This window comes from Grampus griseus, assembly GCF_964374135.1.
Source record: "Grampus griseus genome assembly, chromosome: 3".
Lineage (NCBI taxonomy): Eukaryota > Metazoa > Chordata > Mammalia > Artiodactyla > Delphinidae > Grampus > Grampus griseus.
Window position 1 is genome coordinate 111,169,638 of NC_139019.1, and position 24,398 is coordinate 111,194,035.

Consider the following 24,398-nt stretch of genomic DNA (forward strand, 5'->3'; position numbering starts at 1 on the left):
ATTTTGGTACTGGTGTATCCTCAAACAACATTAAAACTGCAGCTGCGAACGCCTTGTGCGTACCTTAGAATACCACTGTACAAGGAACAAATCCCTTGGGTAGACTGCTAGGAAGACTGGCTGTTAAGAGGTGTTGATAAACATGGTAAGTCCTTAAAATTTTCCAGTTTATCCCTAATTATCAATAAAATTGGGATAAACAAAAAATAATAGACAGGATTACCCCAGGGGCCTTTCATTTCTAACAGCCTGTGACTTTTAATTTCTCTGAACTTAAGACATAAAGACAGAGGAATATAGTAACTTTTAACAGATAACATTACTTCATGAATCCTTTTGGAATCTCATTAAAGTAATATCCTAAAACTGTATTATAATTTATGCAAATTTCCCAGTATAAGTCCTTAATCTCTTAACATACATGAACAATATCTGCCAACAATCCATTTAGCTTTGGGTATTTTTTTCTTGCATTTTTGGGGTGTTGAACTTGAGGAAGGACCACCCCAGCAAAAATGGGATTCTTGGAAAAGATATTCTGCAAGTGAGGTGTCAAATTGCCTGAAAAGAGAAAAAATATATACATAAGAAAACCAGGAAATTATTCTACAATCAAAATAATAAATTGTTATGTAGTCTGCATTAAATTACTAAAAAGGGAGAATAACAGTTAAGTTCTTTTAATTTTTTAAAGTTGAACAAGAAACTATCTGAATACAGCATAAAAAAATGTGAGTTTCCCCAGTAATCTATTGATAGTACATAGGCAGTAGAAAATATAAAACCACATGTGCATATTCTTTTCCCAAAATACAAGACATATAATGCCATTAGAAAAGGCACATTCAAACTTTTACATATTTCTATAAGGGTATATAAATGGTTTAACTAGCAAGTGTTCATCAGCAAACCCTTACTCAAAACAGCTAAAATACTAAAATTATATATAAATAGGAATTCTGCAAAGAAGAAACAAGGCTATAGAGTAGTAGTAGAATGGAAAGAACTATAAATAGGAGTGGAGAGAGCTAAATTCTAGCACTAGCTCTGCTATAACTAATTCTGTGACCTTGGGCAAATCTTCCTTTTCTGTGCCTTGGTTTCCTCATTTGTAAAATAACAAAATTGATCCCACCGTCTCTAGAGGTCCTTCTAACATTAATCTCATAACCAGAACTTTAAAGATGACAGAAAAAAGTATGATGCTTTAAGGCTCTGAACTGTATCTTTAATCAATATTTACCCAGATTCACGGTTTTTATAGTTGTTAACAGTACCTTTCTCACGATCCTGTAATTACATGTTTATGTATAGCTTCCTCACCACAAAAAAGGCTCCTCAAGCTCCTCATTCAGAGGTATATACATATAAAATCCTTGAAACTCCATGAGCAATGCTAATCATGAAAATGTTTTGGTAATCAAAGCAGATGAGCTCTCTGCTTATCTACTGTGGTTTAAAAAAAGTTTTCTCAGTAAATAATTGGTTTTCTATTTCCAAGCACTTTATTTATTTATTTATTATAAATTTATTTATTTATTTGTTTTGGCTGTATTGGGTCTTCATTGCTGTACGTGGGCTTTCTCTAGTTGTGGCGAGTGGGGGCTACTCTTTGTTGCGGTGCACGGGCTTCTCATTGCGGTGGCTTCTCTTGTGGAGCACGGGCCCTGGTTGCATGGGCTTCAGTAGTTGTGGCGTCAGGGCTCAGTAGTTGTGGCTCGTGGGCTCTAGAGCGCAGGCTCAGTAGTTGTGGTGCACAGGCTTAGTTGCTCTATGGCATGTGGGATCGTCCCAGATGAGGGCTCGAACCCATGTCCCCTGCATTGGCAGGCAGATTCTTAACTACTGTGCCAACAGGGAAGTCCTCCAAGCACTTTTAAAAAACATCAAAATCAACTCTATTACTCAAAAGTCCTCTCTGAAAGAAGCAAATATTTGGAGAAGCCAAAATTTTAAAACAACTTTCAGACAAATTGAAGTAGGTTCCTATTTTACTATTTTTCTTAGTATCAACCATCAAAACATGGCATAGCTATTTGCATCCTGGCAAAGAAAAATATTATCTTCAAAAACAGAGGAGAGGGACTTCCCTGGTGGTGCAGTGGTTAAGAATCCGCCTGCCAATGCAGGGGACACGGGTTCGATCCCTGGTCCAGGAAGATCCCACACACCACGGAGCAACTAAGCCAGTGTACCACAACTACTGAGCCTGTGCTCTAGAGCCCGTGTACCACAACTACTGAAGCCCATGCATCTAGAGCCCATGCTCCACAACAAGAGAAGCCACTGCAATGAGAAGCTCGAGCATCGCCATGAAGAGCAGGCCCCGCTCACCACAACTAGGGAAAGCCTGCGTGCAGCAACAAAGACCCAATGCAGCCAAAAATAAATAAATAAATAAATTTATATTAAGAAAAAAAAAAAGGAGGAGAATTTTCTACCTTTTTTATCAGCCCACAGCATTCATCTACTCCCATCTATCAAAAAAATATGCTTCCCTGTTCTTATAAAGAAAACACTAAATTTGAAAATCAAGCAGAATTGATCTGGAAACACTTATTTGAGGCATTTAACAGTATATTTCAGTAATACCTACCTACTTTTAAAACAATTTTATGAAGTAAATCCAAATCAGAGCTGCTAGGAAGATAGGGATTTCCAGTGGCCATCTCAATGATCATACAGCCCAAAGCCCAGATATCCACAGGTCTGAAACAGACAACAATAAATCACTTTTCATAGAAAAATATATGAAACATCTTTTCTGAAAAAACTTTTTTTTTTTTTTTTTTGGCTGCACTGTGGGGCTTGCAGGATCTTAGTTCCCCAGCCAGGGATCGAACCCATGCCCCCTGCAGTGGAAGCACAGAGTCCTAACCACTGGATCACCAGGGAATTCCCTAAAAAAGAACTTTTAAAATAAACTTAAGGCTAAAGAAAACAGAATGGTTAAGTGGTATCATTTATCAATTTTCACTACAATATCATATAGCAACTTTAGGATATATATTAAATATTATCATGTTTTATTAGTAACTTAAATAGTTTATATTTAAGTTGCATGAGAAGCCATGTAGCAGTCCAAAATAATTAATTATAATGCTAAAACTGTTTCAAATACTTATATAAGGACATTATGATAAATGGTTTATGACGTAGAATAGCTGAATACTAAAATCATCTTGTACTTAGAAAGTAAAAATCTTAAATATTTTACCACTTACTTTATTTATCTTAATGCATTGTGAGTCATCCATAATTCAAGCTTTTTTTCCCCACATAATCAGTTTTTTTTTTAATTTAATTAATTTATTTATTTATGGCTGTGTTGGATCTTCGTTTCTGTGCGAGGGCTTTCTCTAGTTGTGGCAAGTGGGGGCCACTCTTCATCGCGGTGCACGGGCCTCTCACTATCGCGGTCTCTGTTGTTGCGGAGCACAGGCTCCAGACGTGCAGGCTCAGTAATTGTGGCTCACGGGCCCAGTTGCTCCATGGCATGTGGGATCTTCCCAGACCAGGGCTCGAACCCGTGTCCCCTGCATTGGCAGGCAGATTCTCAACCACTGCGCCACCAGGGAAGTCCCTAATCATTTTTTTAAATAGATAAAAAGATGCCCAAACTTACATTCAGAAGAAATTATAAATAAACACTATAAGGAGATCTATTTTTCACTGATCCAACTGACAAAAATTATAAAATTTGATAACTGCTATGTTGGTGAGGCTATGGAAAATGAATACTCACATGTACTGCTCTGGGAGTATAAATTTAAACAACTTCTTTGGAGGAAAATTGGCAAAAGCTACTAAAATTTTAAATGTACATACTTTTGACTAAACACCTTTATTCTTAAGAACTTATCCAAAGATCTACTCACACATGTGCACAAAGATAAATTATAAGAGAATTTCACTGCAGCACTGTTTGTAGTAGAAAGATTGGGAACAACCTAGACATCCATCAATACGGGAATAGCTATGTAAGTTTTTGTACAACCACACAATGAAATATTAGTTGTTAAAAAGAATAAGGTAGGTCTATCTGCATGTGTTAATATAAAGTGATCTCTGAAATAAGCTCTCAAGTAAAAAAAAGCAAGATTCATTAAAGAAATCAGAGGAGATCTAAATATAATAAATGGAGAGACATTCCATGTTCATGTATACGAAAACTCAATATTGTCAAGATGTCAGTTCTTCCCAACTTGATCTATAGATTCAACGCAGTCCCAATCAAAATCCAATTTGGAGAGGACTTCCTTGGTGGCGCAGTGGTTAAGAATCCACCTGCCAATGCAGGGGACACGGGTTCGAGCCCTGGTCTGGGAAGATCCCACATGCCGCGGAGCAACTAAGCCCGTGCACCACAACTACTGAGCCTGCGCTCTACAGCACGCAAGCCACAACTACTGAAGCCTGCGTGCCTGGAGCCCATGCTCCACGACAAGAGAAGCCACCACAGTGAGAAGCCCACGCACTGCAACGAAGAGTAGCCCCCGCTCACCGCAACTAGAGAAAGCCTGCGCGCAGCAATGAAGACCCAACATAGCCAAAAATAAATACATTCATTTTAAAAAATCCAATTTGGATATCAATAAATTGATTCTAAAGTTTATATGGAAAGGCAATAGAACCAGAAAAGCCAACATGATGTTGAACAAGAACAAAGTCAGAAGAAAGACACTATCTGACTTCAAAATGTACTATAAAGCTACAGTATGTGAGACAGTGTGATATTGGTGAAAAAATAGACAAAAAGATCAAGAAAACAGTATACAGTGCCCAGAAATAGACTCACAGAAATATACTCAACTGATCTTTTTTTCTTTTTTTTTTTTTTTTTTGCGGTACGCGGGCCTCTCACTGTTGTGGCCTCTCCTGTTGCGGAGCACAGGCTCCGGACGCTCAGGCTCAGTGGCCATGGCTCACGGGCCCAGCCGCTCCGCAGCATGTGGGATCTTCCCGGACCGGGGCGCGAACCCATGTCCCCTGCATCAGCAGGCGGACTCTCAACACTGCGCCACCAGGGAAGCCCCTCAACTGATCTTTGACAAAGGAGCAAAGGCAATTCAGGAAAGAAAGTCCTTCTAATAAGTGATACTGGAACAACTAGAAATCCATATGCAAGAAGAAATGAACCTAGACATAGAGCTTGCACTTTTCACAAAAATTAACTCAAAATGGATCATAGACCTAAATGTAATATGCAAAACTATAAACTTCTAGACAATAATATAGGAGAAAATCTAGATGACCTTGTGTTTGGTGATGAGTTTTTAGATACAATACTAAAAGCATAATCCACAAAAGAAAAAATGGCTAAGAAGTACATCATTAAAATTTAAAACTTTTGCTCTGTGAAAGACACTGTTAAGAGACTGAAAAGAGAAGCCACACAGTTGGAGAAAATATTTGCAAAACCCATAACTGATAAATGAGCTGCATCCAAAATATACAAAGCACTCTTAAAACTCAATAATAAGAAAACAATCAGGGACTTCCCTGGTGGCACAGTGAATAAGACTCCACACTCCCAATGCAGGGGGCCCGGGTTCGATCCTTGGTCAGGGAACTAGATCCCACATGCATGCCGCAACTAAGAGTTTGCATGGTACAGCTAAGGAGCCCACGTGCTGCGATTAAGGAGCTGCTGAGCCGCAACTAAGGAGCTGCTGATCTGCAACTAAGGAGCCCACTGGCCACAACTAAGACCCTGTGCAACCAAATAAATAAAGAAAACAATCAAATTAAAAATTGGGCAAAATATCTGAACAGACACCTCACCAAAGAAGATACACACATGGCAAATAAGCATATGAAAAGATGTTCAACATCATATGTCATCAGGGAACTGTAAATTAAAACAGTGAGATAGATACCACCAAACACCTATTAGAATGGCTAAAATCTAAAACACTGACAATACCAAATGCTGGTAAGGATGTGGAGCAACAGAATTCTCACTCATTGCTGTTGAGAATGCAAAATGATACAGCCACTTTGGAAGACAGTTTGACAGCTTCTAACAAAGCCAAACATAGTCTTACCATACAATCCAGCAAAAATTGCACTCCTTGGTATTTAGCCGAATGAGTTGAAAAACTTATGTCCACAAAAAACCTGCAGATGAATGCTCATAGCAGCTTTATCCATAAGTGCCAAAACTTGAAAGCAGGTAAGATATCTTTCATCAGGTGAATGGATAAACAAACTGTCAGACATACATACGATGGAATATTAAATGATTACAAAGAAATGAGCTATCAAGCCATAAAAAATATGAAGGAACCTTAAATACACATTGCTAAGTGAAAGAAGCCGTCTGAAAAGGTTGCATAATGTATGACTCCAATTATACGACAGTCCAGAAAAGGCAAGTGTATAGAGAGATTTAAAAGATCAGTGGTTGCCAGAGGTCCAGGGAAAAGGAGGGAAAGATAAAATGGTAGAGCACAGAGGATTTCTGGGGCTGTGAAACTATTCTGTATGATACCATAATGGTAGATACATGGCATTATACATTTGTCAAGACCCATAGGAAACACAATACAAAGACTGAATATTAATATAAATGATGGACTTTAATTAATGATAATGTATAAATATTGGTTTATCAATTCTAACAAATGTACCAAACTAATGTTAGATGTTAATAATAGGGAAACTGTGCTGTGTGGGTGGGGGTAAAGGGCATATAGGGAAACCCTGTACTTTCTGTTCAATTTTTCTGTAAACCTAAAACTGCTCTAAAAAAGTAAAGTATATTAATTTAAAAAATTAAAAGAGAGAAAAAAAGCAAGATTCTATACAATATATATAGTATGTTCCTATTTCTGTTTAAAAGGAAGATGTGTATCTGTGTGTATTGCTAGATAATGATTTTAAGGAACAAATGACTTAACTGTGGTGTATACAATTTGTTAAGCCCACATTACAACAAAAACTGGATAATAGGAACTTAAAAGCTTGCTTACTTCACAAGTTTTAAGAACTTACAGCAGAAACTAACACAACATTGTAAAGTAGTTATACTCCAATAAGAAAAAAGGAAAAGAACTTAATAGAAATTTATAAGTTTTAGTGAGAAACACTAAAATTAAGACCAACTTATTGCCTTCAAAGTTTTAAGTAAATTATTTTTAGGCACTCTCCCTACAGTATGAAATTCTTACTCACCTCCTCCACTTCTAACAGAGGCACTAAAAACACTCCTACACAAATACACAGCTTGTTCTGAACTTTCACAGTTCAGTTTGGTAAGGTAAGGCATCATCTGCAGAACTGTAAAGAATTATCTAGGCAGGCCTTTCAAAGAGCAATAGGAGACAAAATACATATAGTTGATTGTCACTGCAGTGCTAATCTTAATGGGCTCCCCCATTATCTGAAGTATGAATAAATCCTAGGATAACATGCAGGAATAAGAGGAGGATTAAAAAGAATCACATGGAGGAAGAACTTGGAGATCTGCTGACCTACTCTCCAGTGAAACTGCTGAAAATTATGAAAAAAAACCCCACAATAATTAAAACCTCTAGAAATAGTCCTAAGGGCAAACAGTGGGGGAAGGACTTGGAGATCTGCTGACCTACTCTCCAGTGAAACTGGTGAAAATTATGAAAAAAACCCCACAACAATTAAAACCTCTAGAAATAGTCCTAAGGGCAAACAGCAAATGAAAAAAAATCTATTCAAGAAAATCTATGAAGGGACTTCCCTGGTGGCACAGTAGTTAAGACTCCAAGCTCCCAATGCAGGGGGCCCAGGTTCAATCCCTGGTCAGGGAACTAGATCCCACATGCATGCTGCAACTAAGAGTTCACATGCCCAACTAAGGAGCTGGCAAGCCGCAATTAAGGAACCCAAGTGTCGCAACTAAAACCTGGCGCAACCTAATTAATTAATTAAATATTTTAAAAAAGAGAAAATCTATGAAAATTTGTTTAAAAAGATGAGTCTGTGGTATTTGAATCAAGACCACTCTCTCCCTCCTCCACTCTAGCTCAGTAAGGCAAAGACACTACCCTACACAGTTCCAGCCAAGAACTTCAGGCTTCCTTTTTCCCTAGCTCACAGTCAGAGGGCTTTATTCCCAAGAGGAAAACTTCAGTATTTCTCATATTTCCCCCAGTTACCTGTTCCTGAGGCTAAGTCCTGGGTGAGTGTGGAGAAAAACTTCAAAACAGCAAGAGAAAAATAATTCATCACTTACAGAGGAATCTCCTTAAGATTAACAGTTGACTTCCCAATAAAAACAATCTAGGCCAGGGACTTCCCTGGTGGTCCACTGGGTAAGACTCCACACTCTCAGTGCAGGGGGCCTGGGTTCGATCCCTGGTCGGGAAACTAGACCCTGCATGCATGCTGCAACTAAGAGTTTATACGATATAACCAAGGGTCCACATGCCGCAACTAAGGAGACCTCGCATGCTGCAACTAAGACCCAGCACAGCCAAAACAGATAAATAAAAATAAATAATAAATAAATATTAAAAAAAAACAATCTAGGCCAGAAGGCAGTGGTACAACATATTCAAGCTGCTCGAAGAAAAAATTATTAACTAAAAATCCTATATCCAGCAAAGTTATCTTTTAAAAATGAAGGTGAAATAAAGACTTCCCCAGATAAACAAAAATTAAGAGAATCTGTTACCAGCACGCCTGTGTAACAGGAAATACTAAAGGAAGTTTTTCAGGCTAAAAACAAGTGACCCCAGACAGTAATTCAAGTCCACACAAAAAACAATGAGCCCAAGTAAAGGTACTTATGTCATTATAAAAGACTGTACATTACTTAACCATAAAAAAGAATGAAATTTTGCCATTTGCGACAACATGGATGGACCTAGACGGTATGCTAAGTGAAATAATTCAGACAGAGAAAGACAAATACTGTATGATATCGCTTATATGTGGAATTTAAAAAATAAGACAAATGAACAAACATAGCAAAACAGAAACAGAATTATAGATATAGAGAACAAACATGTGGTTGCCAGAGGGGAAGTGGGTGGGGGAAGAGAACTAGGTGAGGGGAGTTAGAAGGTACAAACTTCCAGTTACAAAATAAATGCGCCAAAGGGATGAAACATACAGTATGGTGAACATAGTCAGTAATTATGTAATATTTTTGTATGATGACATATCATAACTAAATTTATCATGGTGATTATTTGAAATGTATAGAAATATCAAATCACAGAGGGTTATAGGTCAATTACATTGGGTTGGCCAAAAAGTTCGTTCGGGTTTTTCTGTAAGATGTTACGGAAAAACCCGAACGAACTTTTTGGCCAACCCAATACTTTAGAAACAAACAAACTCATAGAAAACGAGATTAGATTTGTGGTTACAGCAGAGGCAGGGGGATGTGGGGGGAGGGTAAAATGGATGAAGGTAGTCAAAAAGTATAAACTTCCAGATATAAGATAAATAAGTACAAGGGATAATGATAAATATAATTAACACTGCTGTATGTTACATATAAAAGTTGTAAGAGAGTAAATCTTAAGAATTCTCATCACACAGAAAAATTAGTTTCTACTTCCTTAATTTTGTTTCTATGTGAGATGATAGATGTTTACCAAACTTACTGTGATAATCATTTCATGATGTATGTGAGTCAAATCATTATGCTGTATACCTTAAACTTATATAGTGCTGTACGTCGATTACATCTCAATAAAACCGGAAGAGAAAAAGACAGTATAAATTCCTATTTTCCTCTTTTATTCTCTTGATTTATTTTAAAAGCAATTGTATAAAATACTATGCATAGAGTATATTGTTGGGCCTATAACATATAGAAATGTAATGTATGTGTAACATTATTTGCCAATAACAGCAAAAAGGAGGTAAGAGAGAGCAAAACTGTTTTGGCTAAGGAAATTACTATAGATTATAAAGTAATAATTACAACAAGGTATTTTGGGGTTTGTAACATTAATAAATTATTATACACAGCAAAAATACCACAAAAAGACAGAAAAGGGAATAAAGCTATATAGGAGTAAGTTTTCTATGTATATATCACTGGAATTAAACTAATATAAATCTGAAGCTGATTATGATAATTTAAGGTGCACATAATAAACACCAGAGCCACCACTAAACAAATCCCCAAAACATATAGTAAAAAAAAAATCATTAAAGAAATTGAATTGAGGGACTTCCCTGTCTGTCCAGTGGGTAAGACTCCATACTTCCAATGCAGGGGGCACAGGTTCGAACCCTGGTTGGGGAGCTAAGATTCCCACATGCTGCACAGCGTGGCCAAAAAAAAAAAAAAAAAAAAGAAAAAAAGAAATTGAATTGATACATTACAAGATATTCACTTAATGAAAAAGGAAAGCAGTAAAATGGGAACAGAGGAACAAAAAGGACATGAGACACAAATAAAGAAATAAAGCAGATGTATGGACTTCCCTGGTGGTGCAGTGGTTAAGAATCTGCCTGCCAATGCAGGGGACACAGGTTCGAGCCCTCGTCTGGGAACATCCCACATGCCGTGGAGCAACTAAGCCTGTGTGCCACAACTACTGAGCCTGTGCTCTAGAGCCCGCAAGCCACAACTACTGAGCCCACATGCCACAACTACTGAAGCCCGCGTGCCTAGAGCCTGTGCTCCACAACAAGAGAATCCACCACAATGAGAAGTCCGCGCACCGCAATGAAGAGTAGCCCCCGCTCGCCACAACTAGAGAAAGCCCGTGCACAGCAACAAAGACCCAACACAGCCAAAAGTAAAATAAATACATAAATAAATTTATTTTTTTTAAAAAAAGGATATATTAAAAAAAAGCAGGTGTAAATCCAACTGTATCACTAATAACATTAAATGTGAATAGATTCAACAATCTACTTAAAAGGCAGAGGTTGTCAGCCTGACTTTCAAAAAAACATAATTCAACTATATGCTGTTTACAGGAGACACATTTAATAAATTTTACACATTTATTCAAAGATACAAACAGATTGAAAGTAAAAGGAATGAAAAAGCTGCATCATGCAAACAACAAGCACAAGAAAACTGGACAAAGTAGACTTCAAACAGAAAATGTTACTAGAGATAATGTTATAATGATAAAAGTATCAATTCATCAGAAAGCTATAACAATATAAACATGTTGAGAACAACTGGACAGAAGATCAACAAGAAAATAGAAGACTTGAATAATACTATAAACCAGTTAGACCTAATAGACATCTATCGAATACTTCATCCAATAACAGAATACACATTCTCTCAAGTCACATGGAACATTCACCAAGATAGACTATATGGTAGGCCATAAACAAACCTCAATAAATTTAAAAAGACAGAAGTGATACAAAGTATATTCTCCTATCACAATAGAATACAATTAGATATAAGTAGTAGGAAAATTTGGGAAATGACACATTACTAAATAACAAATGTATCAAAGAAGAAATCAAAAGGGAAAACAGAAAATACTTTGAGATGAATGAAAATGAAGAAACAAAACAAAATTTAGGGTATGTAGGTAAAGCAGTGCTTAGAGAGAAATTTACAACTATAAATGCCTATATTAAGAATTAAGACAGACAACACACCTATCCCTATCTACACAGCAGCACTATATACAATAGCCAAGACATGGAAACAACTTAAATGTCCATTGACAGATGAATGGATAAAGATGTGGTATACATATACAATGGAATACTACTCAGCCATAAAAAAGAATGAAATAATGCCATTTACAGCAACACAGATGGACCTAGAGATTATCACACTAGTGAAGTAAGTTAGAAAGAGAAAGGCAGACACCACATGACATCCCTTATATGTGGAATCTAAAATACGACATAAATCAACTTACCTATGAAACAGAAACAGAAACAGACTCACAAGTTATAGAGAACAGAATTGTGGCTGCCAAAGAGACATCCCTTATATGTGGAATCTAAAATACGACATAAATCAACTTACCTATGAAACAGAAACAGAAACAGACTCACAGGTTATAGAGAACAGACTTGTGGCTGCCAAAGAGGCTGGTGGGGTGGGGGAGGGATGCATTGGGAGTTTGGGATGAGCAGATGCAAACTATTATATATAGAATGGATACACAACAAGGTGGTACTGTATAGCCCAGGGAACTATATTCAATGTTCTGTAAGAAACCATAATAGAAAACAATATGAAAAAGAATATATATCCATGTATCAATATAACTGAATCACTTTGCTGTACAGCAGAAATTAACACAACATTGTAAATCAAATACCCTTCAATAAAATTAATTTTTTTAAAAAAGAATTAAGACAGATATCAAATCTACAACCTAACCTTCCATTATAAGACACTGGAAAAAACAGAGCAAACTAAAACTACAGCAACCAGAAGGAAGGAACATTATTAGATTAGATTAGAGTGAAAACTAATGTAACAGAATTTTTTAAAATAGAGAAAATCAATGAAACCAAAAGCTGGTTCTCTGTAAAAATCAACAGAATCGACATTTAGCTAGAATGACTAAGAAAAAAAGAGTGAAGACTCAAATTACTGGAATCAGAAATGAAAGAAATAACACAACTACCAACCTTACAAACATAAAAAGTACTATCAAAAAATACAATGAACAGGGACTTCCCTGGTGGCGCAGTGGTTAAGACTCCAAGCTCCCAATGAAGGGGGCCTGGGTTCGATCCCTGGTCAGGGAACTATATCCCACATGCATGCCCCAACTAAGAGTTCGCATGCCACAACTTAGGAGCCAGTGAGCCTCAACTAAGGAGTCTGCCTGCTGCAACTAAGACCTGGCACAACCAAATAAATAAATAAATAAAATATTTTAAAAATACAATGAATAACTGTATACCAACAAATTAGAGAATTCAGATTAAAGGATAGTTTCTGAGAAAAACACAAACTACTGAAATTAGTTCAGGAAGAAGTCGACAGGTACTTCCTTGGTGGCCCGTTGGTTAAGACTCCACGCTTCCACTGCAAGGGGCACGAGTTTGGTCCCTGGTTGGGGAACTAAGATCCCACATGCTGTGTGGTGCAGTCAGTAAAAAAAATAATAAAAAGACAATCTAAATAAACCTATAGCAAGTGAAAATTTTGAACCAGTAATCAAAAAACTACACACAAAAGAAAGCACAGGCCCAGAGGGCTTCACTACTGAATTCCACCAAACATTTAAAGAAGATGATCATGTGAATTCTTCACAAACTTTTCAAAAAATAGAAGAAGTATGAACAGTTCCCAACTCCTTTTTAGAAACCAGTATTATCGCGATACCAAAATCAGACAAAAACATCACTAGAAAAGAAAACTACACACCAATATCTTTTATACATATGGACACAAAAATTCTCAATAAAATACTAGCAAATTGAATCTAGCAACATATAAAAAGAATTATACACCATGATTAAGTGGGATTTATCCCAGGAACACAGGTTAGCTCAACATGGAAAAATCAATTAATGTAATACATTATATCAATAGATTAAAAAACAAAAATTCACATGATCATCTCAGCAGGTGCAGAAAAAGCATTTGACCAACACCCTTCCATGATAAAAACCCTCAATTAACTAGGAATTAAAAGGAAACTTTGTCAACACAACAAAGGGTACCTATGAAAAACCCACAGCTAACATCATACTTAATAGTGAAAAGATGGGGAGTTTTTCTCCTAAGATTTGGAATAAGACAAGGATGTCTGCTCTTGCCACTTCTATTCAACATTGGGCTGGAGGTTCTGGTCAAAGAAATTAGGCAGGAAAAAGAAATGGAAGGCATCCAGACCAGAAAAGAAGTAAAATTATCTCTACCCAAAGATAATGACCTTTTATACAGAAAGTATAAATCCACTAAACAATTATTAGAACTAATAAGTTCAGCAAGGTTGCAGGATACAAGATCAATACACAAAAATCCCTTGAATTCTTTTACACGTGCAATGAACAATCTGAAAATGAAATTAAGAAAATTCGATTTACACTAGCATCAAAAAGAATAAAATACTGGGACTCTCCCGGCGGTCCAGTGGTTAAGACTCTGCACTTCCACTGCAGGGGGTGTGGGTTCGATCCCTGGTCAGGGAACTAAGATCACACATGCCACGCTGTGTGGCCAAAAATAAAAAAAAAATTTTAATTAAAAAAATAAAAGAGGGCTTCCCCGGTGGCGCAGTGGTTGAGAGTCCGCCTGCCGATGCAGGGGACACGGGTTCGTGCCCCGGTCCGGGAAGATCCCACATGCCACGGAGCGGCTGGGGCCGTGAGCCATGGCCGCTGAGCCTGCGCGTCCAGAGCCTGTGCTCCGCAACGGGAGAGGCCACAACAGTGAGAGGCCCGCATACCGCAAAAAAAAAATAAAAGAAAATAAAAAATAAAAGAATAAAATACTTAGGAATAAATTTAACAAAATAATGTAAAATGTAACAAATGGGGCCTAATTAAACTCAAAAGCTTTCGCCTCGCAAAGAAAACCATAAACAAAACAAAAAGACAACCCACAGAATGAGAGAAAATATTTGCAAATGATGCAACCGACAAGGGATTAGTCTCCAAAATTTATAAACATCTCATGCAGCTCAATACCAGAAAAACAGAAAACCCAATCAGAAAATGGGTGGAAGACCTAAAGAGACATTTCTCCAAAGAAGACATACAGATAGCCAACAGGCACATGAAAAGATGCTCAACATCATTAATTATTAGAGAAATGCACATCAAAACTACAATGAGATATCACCTCACACCAGTCAGAATGGCCATCATCAAAAAGTCGACAAACATAAATGCTGGAGAGGGTGTAGAGGAAAGGGAACCCTCCTACACTATTAGTGGGAATGTAAATTGGTAAAGCCACTATGGAGAACAGTATGGAGGTTCCTTAAAAAACTAAAAATAGAGCTACCATATGATCCAACAATCCCACTCTTGGGCATACATCCAGAGAAAAACATGGTTTGAAAGGATACATGCACCCCAGTGTTCATTGCAGCACTGTTTACAATACCCAAGACATGGAAGACATAAATGTCTATCAACAGATGAATGGATAAAGAAGATAAGGTACATATATATAGTGGAATATTACTCAGCCATTAAAAAGAATGAAATAATGCCATTTGCAGCAACATGGATCGACCTGAATATTATCATACTAAGTGAAGTAAATCAGACAGAGAAAGACAAATATCATGATATCACGTATATGTGGAATCTAAAAAAAATGGTACAATTGAACTTATTTACAAAACAGACTCACAGGCTAAGAGAAGGAACTTGTGGTTACCAGGTGGAAGGGTGGTGGGGAGGGATATATTGGGAGTTTGGGATTGACATGTACACACTGCTATATTTAAAATAAAATGCCTTACCATGAAAAAATGTAAAATGTATGTGCTAAAAGCTATAAAGCATTGTTGAAAGAAATTAAAGATCTGAAAACGTCTTACGTTCATAGATGAGCAGACTTAACATTAAGACAGCAATATTCTCCAAACTGATTTATAGATATGCAATCCCTATCAGAATCCTAGCTGTCTTATTGGCCAAAAACCCCACAAAATTGATAAATCTGATCCTAAAATTCACATGGAATTGCAAGGGTCCCGTAACAGCCAAAACAATCTTAAAAAAGAAGAACAAAGTTGCAGCACTCACACTTCCTGATTTCAAACTAGCTACAAAGCAATGGTAATCAAGACGGTGTGGTTCTAGAACAAGGATAGAGATACAGATCAATGGAACAGAATCAGAAGTCCATAAATAAACCATCTGATTTTCATCAAGGGTGCCATGACCATTTAATAGGGGAAAAAAAATCATCTCTCCAACAAATGGTGCTGGAACAACTGGCTAAACACATGCAAAAGAATGAGGTTAATTAAATTAACTTCATTTAAATTAATTAAATTAACTTCACATTTAATTAAAAATTAACTCAAAACAGATGAAATACTTAAATGTAAGAACTAGAAGTATAAACCTCTTAAAACAAAACAGAGGGGTAAATCTTCACAACCTTGGATTTGGCAAAGGATTCTTAAATATGACACCAAAAGCATAGGCAACAAATGGAAAAAACAGATAGAATGGACTTCATCAACATAAAAAAATTTGTGTGACAAAAGACACAATTAAGAAAATGAAGAGACAGCTACAGAGTGAGAGAAAATACTTGCAAATATATACCTGATAAGGAATCTGTATCTAGAGTATGAAGAATTCTTCCAATTTAATAATAAAAGCCAATGTAATTTAAAAATGGGCTATGGATCTGAACAGACATTTCTCCAAGGAAGATATATAAATGTCCAATAAGCACATAAAAGATCAACAATGAAGTTCAACAATCATTAGTCATCAAAGAAATGCAAATTAAACCCATAATGAGATACCACTTCACACCCATTAGGATAACCAGAATCTAAAAGTCAGATAATAACAAGTCTTGGTGAGGATGTGGAGAAATTTGTAACCCTCATACTCTGCTGGTGGGAAAGTAAAATGATGCAGACACTTTGAAAAACAGTCCGGCATTTCCTTAAAAAACTCGACATGGGGCTTCCCTGGTGGCACAGTGGTTCAGAGTCCGCCTGCCGATGCAGGGGACACGGGTTCATGCCCCGGTCCGGGAAGATCCCACATGCCGCGGAGCGGCTGGGCCTGTGAGCCATGGCCGCTGAGCCTGCGCGTCCGGAGCCTGTGCTCCGCAACGGGAGAGGCCACGACAGCGAGAGACCCGCGTACCGCAAAAAATAAAAACAAAAAAAAATTCGACATGGAGTTACCATATGACCCACAATTTCAAATCCTAGGTACATACCCAAAAGAAATAAAGACACATGTCCACAGTAAAATGTGTATACAAATGTTCACAGCAGTATTATTCATAATAGCCAAAAAGTGGAAACAATCAAAATGTCCATCAACTAATGAATGGGTAAATAAAATGTGGTATAACCATAAAATGGATATTATACAGCCAAAAAAGATAAAGTACCGATACATGCTGCAACACGGATGAATCTTGAAAATAGTTAAGTGAGATAAATCAGTCCCAAAGGACCAGATATTGCATAATTCCACTTATATGAAATGTCCAGAATAGGCAAATCCAGAGAAAATGAAAGTAGATTGGTGTTTGCCTAGGCCAGGAAGGGTTGGGAGGAAATGGGGAGTGACTGCTAATGAGCACAGGATTTCTTTTTGGGGTGATGAAAATGTTCTAAAATTGAATGTGGTAATGGTTGCATGACTCTAAATATACTAAAAACCACTGAATTGTACACTTTAAATCTGTCAATTGTATGGTATGTGAATCATATCTTTAAAAGAGCTGTCATTTAAAAAGGCTAGATTAAACTAAGTAGATACACTTTGGTGTAATAAAACTATTAAAAATGCAAGAAACTGATTATAATAAAATTCAGGGGACTTCCCTGGTGGCGCAGTGGTTAAGAATCTGCCTGCCAAGGCAGGGGACACAGGTTAGAGCCTGGTCCGGGAAGATCCCACATGCCATGGAGCAGTGAAGCCTGTACGCCACAACTACTGAGCCTGCGCTCTAGAGCCTGTGAGCCACAACTACTGAGCCCATGCGCCTAGAGCCCGTGCTCTGCAACAAGAGAAGCCACTGCAATGAGAAGCCCGTGCACTGCAATGAAGAGTAGCGCCCGCTCACTGCAAGTAGAGAAAGCCCGTGCGCAGCCATGAAGACCCAACACAGCCAAAAATAAATAAATAATTTTTTTTTTAAAGTCAATATCATGGCTACTTTTGAAGTTAGAAAGAGTATTGTAAGTGGAATAGGGTACATAGAGGGTTTTCTGGGGTAGCCTGCAAAATTCTATTTTTCCATCTGGTGATGGAAGTATACATTTGTTGTGTGAGCTTTTCTTGCATCTGTGTTTTATTTTACATGTTTTAAAATGTAAAGATGTTAAAATTTAACATGTTTTAAAAACTCACTAGCAAATTTATTTCAAACTCAATGTGAAGCCTTGCATTAGAATCCAAACTGACTATATACAAGGCATCAATTTTGGCTCTCTAGAATACAAGAGATTACACCTATCCTCAAGGAATTTATCTTTCAGCAAGAAGAATATTTTAAAAAGAGGTAGATAGAACTAGGCCATATTAAATATTAACTGGCACAAAATCTACATATAATGTACAACAGGATTTAGAGAAGGATATGATTTGGGGGGCAAGGGATAGGAATAAGGGGGTACATCAGGAAAGGAATTTAAGTAAATATCACAAACAGGGTAAAACTGGGAGAGATCTTACAAAGGCTACATTGATTGAGCATTTACTGCTTTTTCATTTTTCTCATTCATTAAATCATTTAATCCTCACAATAAACCTATGAAACTGGTTCCATTATTATTTCCATTATACAGATAAAGTAACTGAGGCACAGAGGTGGTCTGCATACGGTATCAGTGATAAGTACAGTTGAAAACATACCCCAGATAGACTTTGGGTAAATTAGTTTACTTTTCTTAGTAAACTTACTCACTTTCTTACTTTTTTAGTGTCTTACTCACTACCTGCCTTAGTGTGTCGTCTTATTTGAAATGGGGATAAAATACTAGCACCTTCATCAGAGGGTTGTTGTGAAAATTAGATAATTTAATGCATGTAAAGCATTTAGAACAGTTTCTAGCTTTAAAATAAGTACTTAATGATATTAGATTTTAAAAAAAAATAAATTTATTTATTTACTTATTTATGGCTGCATTGGGTCTTTGTTGCTGCGCGTGGGCTTTCTCTCTAGTTGCAGTGAGCGAGGACTACTCTTCATGGCCATGCACGGGCTTCTCATGGCGGTGGCTTCTCTTGTTGCAGAGCACAGGCTCTAGGAGTGTGGGCTTCAGTAGTGTGGCACGTGGGCTCAGTAGTTGTGGCTCACAGGCTCTAGAGCACAGGCTCAGTAGTTGTGGTGCACAGGCTTAGTTGCTCTGCGGCATGTGGGATCTTCCCGGACCAGGGCTTGAACCCGTGTTCCCTGTATTGGCAGGCAGATTCTTAACCACTGCACCACCAGGGAAGCCCCGATGTTAGACATTATTATAATAACAGAACAATGGTTTCTAGGAAAAGCATGTGAGAATTATCCCCACTCCCATTTCTTGTATTCAGTTGTACAACTTGGTCCCTTTGTTCTTCAAGATTCATTATTTGTTTATTAGATTGTTGTTTCCTATACTGTTTCACAATAGACTGAGACCTTTCTACTTTTTGAGGCATCTAGAACAGTTCAATTTAAAAATGATTTGCCAGTCTTTGCAAAGATTGTGCCGTATTCAAGAAGCAGGAAATCTGGCAGATCCTGTGGTAACACTGGCAGAGTATAGTAAATGTAGAGCCTACAGATAAGCAGAGGAGGCAACTCTGTTAAGAGTGGGGCACAGCTTAAAGCAAGCATGGATACAGCCTGAGGGGTGACTGCATAGGTCTTCCGGGGCTGGGGCCACTCAGCCCCAGAGGGCAAGCGTGGTAACGTCAATAGCAGGGCAGGTGCCTAGGGTCTCTCTGCTCTATTTTGGGGTGTCCCTTTTCTAGCCCAAACCCAGATGCAGAAGGCAGAGGATGTCAGTAGTATGGGTGACAGATACACCAAGGGAAAAAAAGAGACGGCTAGGAAAGGCCAAGCAGGATTCCCAAATATACTTACTTTCCATAAGATGTATCTTTTAATACTAATTCTGGAGCTCTATACCAGCGTGTGGCCACATAGTCCGTATAAATGTCTCCAGGAGCTGCTAGCGTTCGTGCAAAACCAAAATCACAGAGTTTAGTAATTCCTGACTGGGATACTAAAATATTCTCAGGTTTTATATCTCGATGAATGATCTAAAAACAAACAGAAGATGCAATAGATTAAAATGAGGTTTCATTATCTAGAAAATCTCTCAACAATTACATAGAGAAAATCTAGCTAATTAAGACAGGAAAGCTATTTTCTTACCAAATGCAAATGATTAAGTACACAATGCAAAAGCTAAATAGTTATATACTTTCAGTTCTTGCCCCATCCATCATCTCCAAACAAAGCCAAGAAAACAGACATAATACTGAAAAGGTAAATCACATTCATAAAAGGAAAAGTAATTAAAAGAACTTAATGGAAAAAGTTTAACTTTCCTTTAACCCCATGTCACACTCCAAGTACTGCTCTTTCTCTCATTTCCTTCGCAGCTAAACTTCTCGAAGACATTATTTTTACTCAGTCTTCACTTTCTGTCTTACCACTCATTCACTCCTCAAGGTAATGCAATCTGTCTTCTGCTCCCACATTCAAACTGCCCTAGCCAAAGTCATCAACATCCTTGTTGCTACATCCAACACACACCCCTCAATACATATCTTACTTGGTATCTTAGTGTAAAAGATATCAACCAGTCTTCCATTCCTGACTTCTGGGACCTAAAATTCCCCAGTCTCCTATGGCAGTTCCTTTTTCTCTCTCTGTCCGTAAATGTAGGGTTCTGGTCTTAGGCTTCTCTTCTCTTACATCTTGTTTCCTGCACAATCTCAACTACTTTTTTTTTTTTTTTAGCACTTTCTTCACTTGGTTATGGGAACACCATATTCTTTTGGGCTTCTTCCCATCTATTGGCTGTTCCATCTCAATCTCACCTACTATTACATCCTTAGTAACTATCCATAAACTGATGACTTCCGTATTTCTATTTCTATCTTTCCTGGTTTCCACAAGGAATGGAAGTCCACAAGAAGTCCCACAGGGCTGAACCACACATCCCACAAACTCAGCAAATCCAAAACTAAACGCATCATCTTTTCTCCCAAACTCATTTGTTCGCAACAGTCCTTTAGCTCAGCAAATGGAACCAACACAGATCCCATGGCTCAAGCCAGAAATCAAGGCACTTTTCTCCCTCAGGTTCCATACTCTCTCAACCTGTCTACTTATCTCCCTAGTTCAAGTTCCCTCAGTTCTCTCATCAAAATTACTAGCTTACCAAATGGTCTCCCTGAATTCACTCTAATCCCCTCCAATCCATTGTCCACAGTGAAATCACAGTACTATTTTAAAATCACATGTATGATTATGTCACTCCTTCAAGGATTCCCTACCTGACAGGACAAATTTGAAGCTACGTGAAATGGCTGGTAAGGCCTTATAGGATTTGGTCTCTGCTCACATTCTCAATGTCCCTTCGCTAGCCTATTGAATATTAGCTCCCCAATTCTCCAGGTTTGTGTCATTATTTTTTGCATTTGCTGATGCTGTTCTAACCTCCTAGAACACTTTGCTTGGCCAACTATTTCCTCAGGTCTCAGCTGAGATGCTTCTATTAGATGTTCCTTCTATATGTTCTCACATTATTCTGCACTTCCCCCTTCACAGCATTTGTCATGCTTATTATTAATTGCCTATTTACTTTTTTGTCACTCCCGTTAGACTGTAAGTTCCATGAGGGCAAGATGTATGTCTGTTTTGTTCAGGCTATATCCCCAGGGCCCAGTACAATGCCTAAAACAAAGAAGGCATTTAAAACCTTTATCAAATGTATTAAGCATATTCTCGTCACCAGAAAAGTATCATGACACGAGTGAAAATATCTTGTTGACAGAAATCTGGGATCTTTCCTTTTTTATACAACTTGCTGCTATAAGCCTTTGGGGATGGCTCTTGTTCTGCCTCACTCTTCCTCCTAAATGGCCAAATAATTAATTTAGGGTAATGAGTCACCTTAAAGGAGACATCTATAAAACTACATTAGTCCTGTTTTACTTCTACAACTTTTATTGAGTGACTACTATATGCCAGGCACTATACCAAGATCTGAGGATATAACATGAGAAAAAATAAACATGGAAAAGCACGTTAAGATACCACTTCACACATTCTGCCTACTACACATCCATCACCCTCCTCCTCAGTGCTCTAAACATGGGGGAGAAAGATTCACTCAGCTGATGTCCTAATGTTCTCACTCGTTTTAACAACTAACACCATGACTACATGCAGAACTCTATCCTTGAGAATCAAGCACTCTCTAAATCCCAACTTTTAAAATTCTGTGTTTTGACAACATCCTCCTTGGTCTTCCACAATCACTGAGACCTCTATAAACACAGTATTTCTTTCTATGTGTCTAGATCTTCTTTAATTTCTCTCATCAATGTTTAATAGTTTTCAATGTATAGGTCTTATATATCTTTTGTCAGATTTTCTCTAAGTATTTTATATTTTTGATGCTGTTACAATGGTATTTTTAATTTCAATTTCTGATTGTTTGTTGCTAATACAAAGAAATACAATTAATTTCAGTATATTGATTTGTATCCTACAACCTTGATAAACTTACAAGTTAGTTCTCTTAACTTTGTTGTAGATTCCATAGAATTTCCTACATAGATGATCATGTCATTTGTGAATAAAGACAGTTTTACTACTCAAAAAAAAAAAAAGATACCACTTCACACCCACTGGAATAGCTATGATCAAAAGACAATAACAGGAGGATGCAGAAAAACTGGAATACATTGTTGATGGGGATGTAAGATGGTACAACCACTTTGGAAAAAGTTTGGTAGTTTCTTTAAAAAGTTGAAACATAAACTAACCATGTGATGCGGTAGCATTCTTAGCTTGTCCTATTTCTATTGCTCTCTCCCCAGCTTCTGGTAGCTTTGTAAACCAACAGCCCGCCAAATCATGGTGAAAACTAGCAGCCTAGCAGCCACCAGAGGGAGTAAAATAGGGCTGTATCTCCTCCAAAGCGCCATTCCCAGGTAATAGTCATTATTTGACATGTCTGGCAGATCACTGGAAAATCATACTAGAAGTCTTGTCTTTACTGACCTAACTCAGAGCTGGCCCAAGCAATCAGCCTTCTTAGCAGCCACTATATAACATTATAGCCACCTGAGGAAGCTATAACAGGACAAACAACAAGCTGACCAAAATACTTAATTAAAAAGAAAGGCTGTTTAGAATGGATAAACAACAAGGTCCTAATGTATAGCACAGGGAACTATATTCAATATCTTGCATGATAAACCATAATGAAAAGAATATAAAAAAGCATGTCTCTATGCGTATAACTGAGTCACTTTGCTGCATAGCAGAGATTGTCGCAACACTGTAAATCAACTATACTTCAATTAAAAAACAAAAGAAAGGCTGGAGTTGAAAGGTATTATAAAGTTTAAGCACAAATTGTGGTGAGACTAACAGGTTCAAATCCCTACTTTACCCCTTGATATTGTGAGAGTGGGGCAAGATTCATAAACATGGCTTCTTCATCTATAAATGGGGGTGAAATAAATACATATTTCCTAGTGTGGTTTTGAAGAATAGTACGTATGCCTTAATATCTGTAAAACACTGAAAATGTTTAAAATAGCGCCTCATGCATGCTGCCATAAAAATGTTGATTACTATTATGATTCTTCTGTAAAAAAGAATTGAAGACATTCTCTGTATTCTGACATGGTGTGACCTCCAAGATATAATGTTAAGTTAAAACAAAATATGTGTGTAAAACAAGAGAAAAGAAAGAAAGAAAGGCTGGGAGTGAGATGTCCGTAAAGGGTTTGAAAAGTTCCAACATATTCCTGAGAATCATGGAGGGTACATGCACAGCTGTGCACACACCCAGGGAAGACCTGAGATTGTCCCTAAGCTCTCAAGACTGGCGGACTTTAAGGTTCTACACAAGCAGGAAGGTAAGGCTAAGGCAGAGTTGTAAACTGCCTGCCTGAACATTGAAGACATGGCCCAACACAGATAAAGAGCCCTCAGTAAATATGGCTGAGAGATTTACTGGTTTCAAGAATTGAAGGAAATTTCTGTCCAAACCTTAGCTGACCACTAAACTAACTGAGCAGAGATTTTAGTGGTCACACTTGATAAAGAATTCAGACTTCACAGAATTAGTTCAGCAAAGTAACTAAACAAATAGCAAAAACTACAAACCCTGAGAGATGGGAAATTCTGACTTCCAGAGTTAACACATATTATTTTAAATGTCCAGTTTTCAACAAAAAATTACAAATGTCCAAAAAAAATCCCCCCAAATAGGTGTGCAAAGAAACAAATATGGCCATGCACAGGAAAAAAAAAAAAAGCAGTCAATAAGAAGCTTTCCCTGAAGAAGCCCAAACATTGAAGCCACTAGACAAAGACTATAATTGGCTATTTTAAATATGTTCAAGGTTAAAGGAAACCATGTCTAAAGAACTAAAGTATGAACACATCTCACCACATAAAGGATATCAATAAAGAGAAAGAAATGATTTTTAAAAAAACCACTATCAAGAAGGCAAAAAGGCAATCCACAGAACGGGAGAAAATATTTGCAAATCATGTATCTGATAAGGATCTAGTATCCAAAATACAGAAAATACAACTCGACAATAGAAAA

At 37.4% G+C, this 24,398-nt stretch overlaps 1 protein-coding gene across 6 annotated transcripts in view; it reads right to left on the reverse strand.

Annotated features, from left to right (window-relative positions):
* The window catches only part of CDKL3 (cyclin dependent kinase like 3), an 83,525-nt gene that overhangs the window by 51,416 nt on the left and 7,711 nt on the right, over nucleotides 1-24,398 (reverse strand). For all 6 annotated transcript variants that reach the window (XM_082650808.1, XM_082650809.1, XM_082650806.1 and 3 more), the window contains 3 exons: nucleotides 19,676-19,854; nucleotides 2,597-2,709; nucleotides 422-561 (listed from right to left, as the gene is read on the reverse strand). In XM_082650808.1, the coding sequence (XP_082506934.1) occupies nucleotides 422-561; nucleotides 2,597-2,709; nucleotides 19,676-19,854 (432 nt within the window). The remainder of the gene's footprint in view (nucleotides 1-421; nucleotides 562-2,596; nucleotides 2,710-19,675; nucleotides 19,855-24,398) is intronic.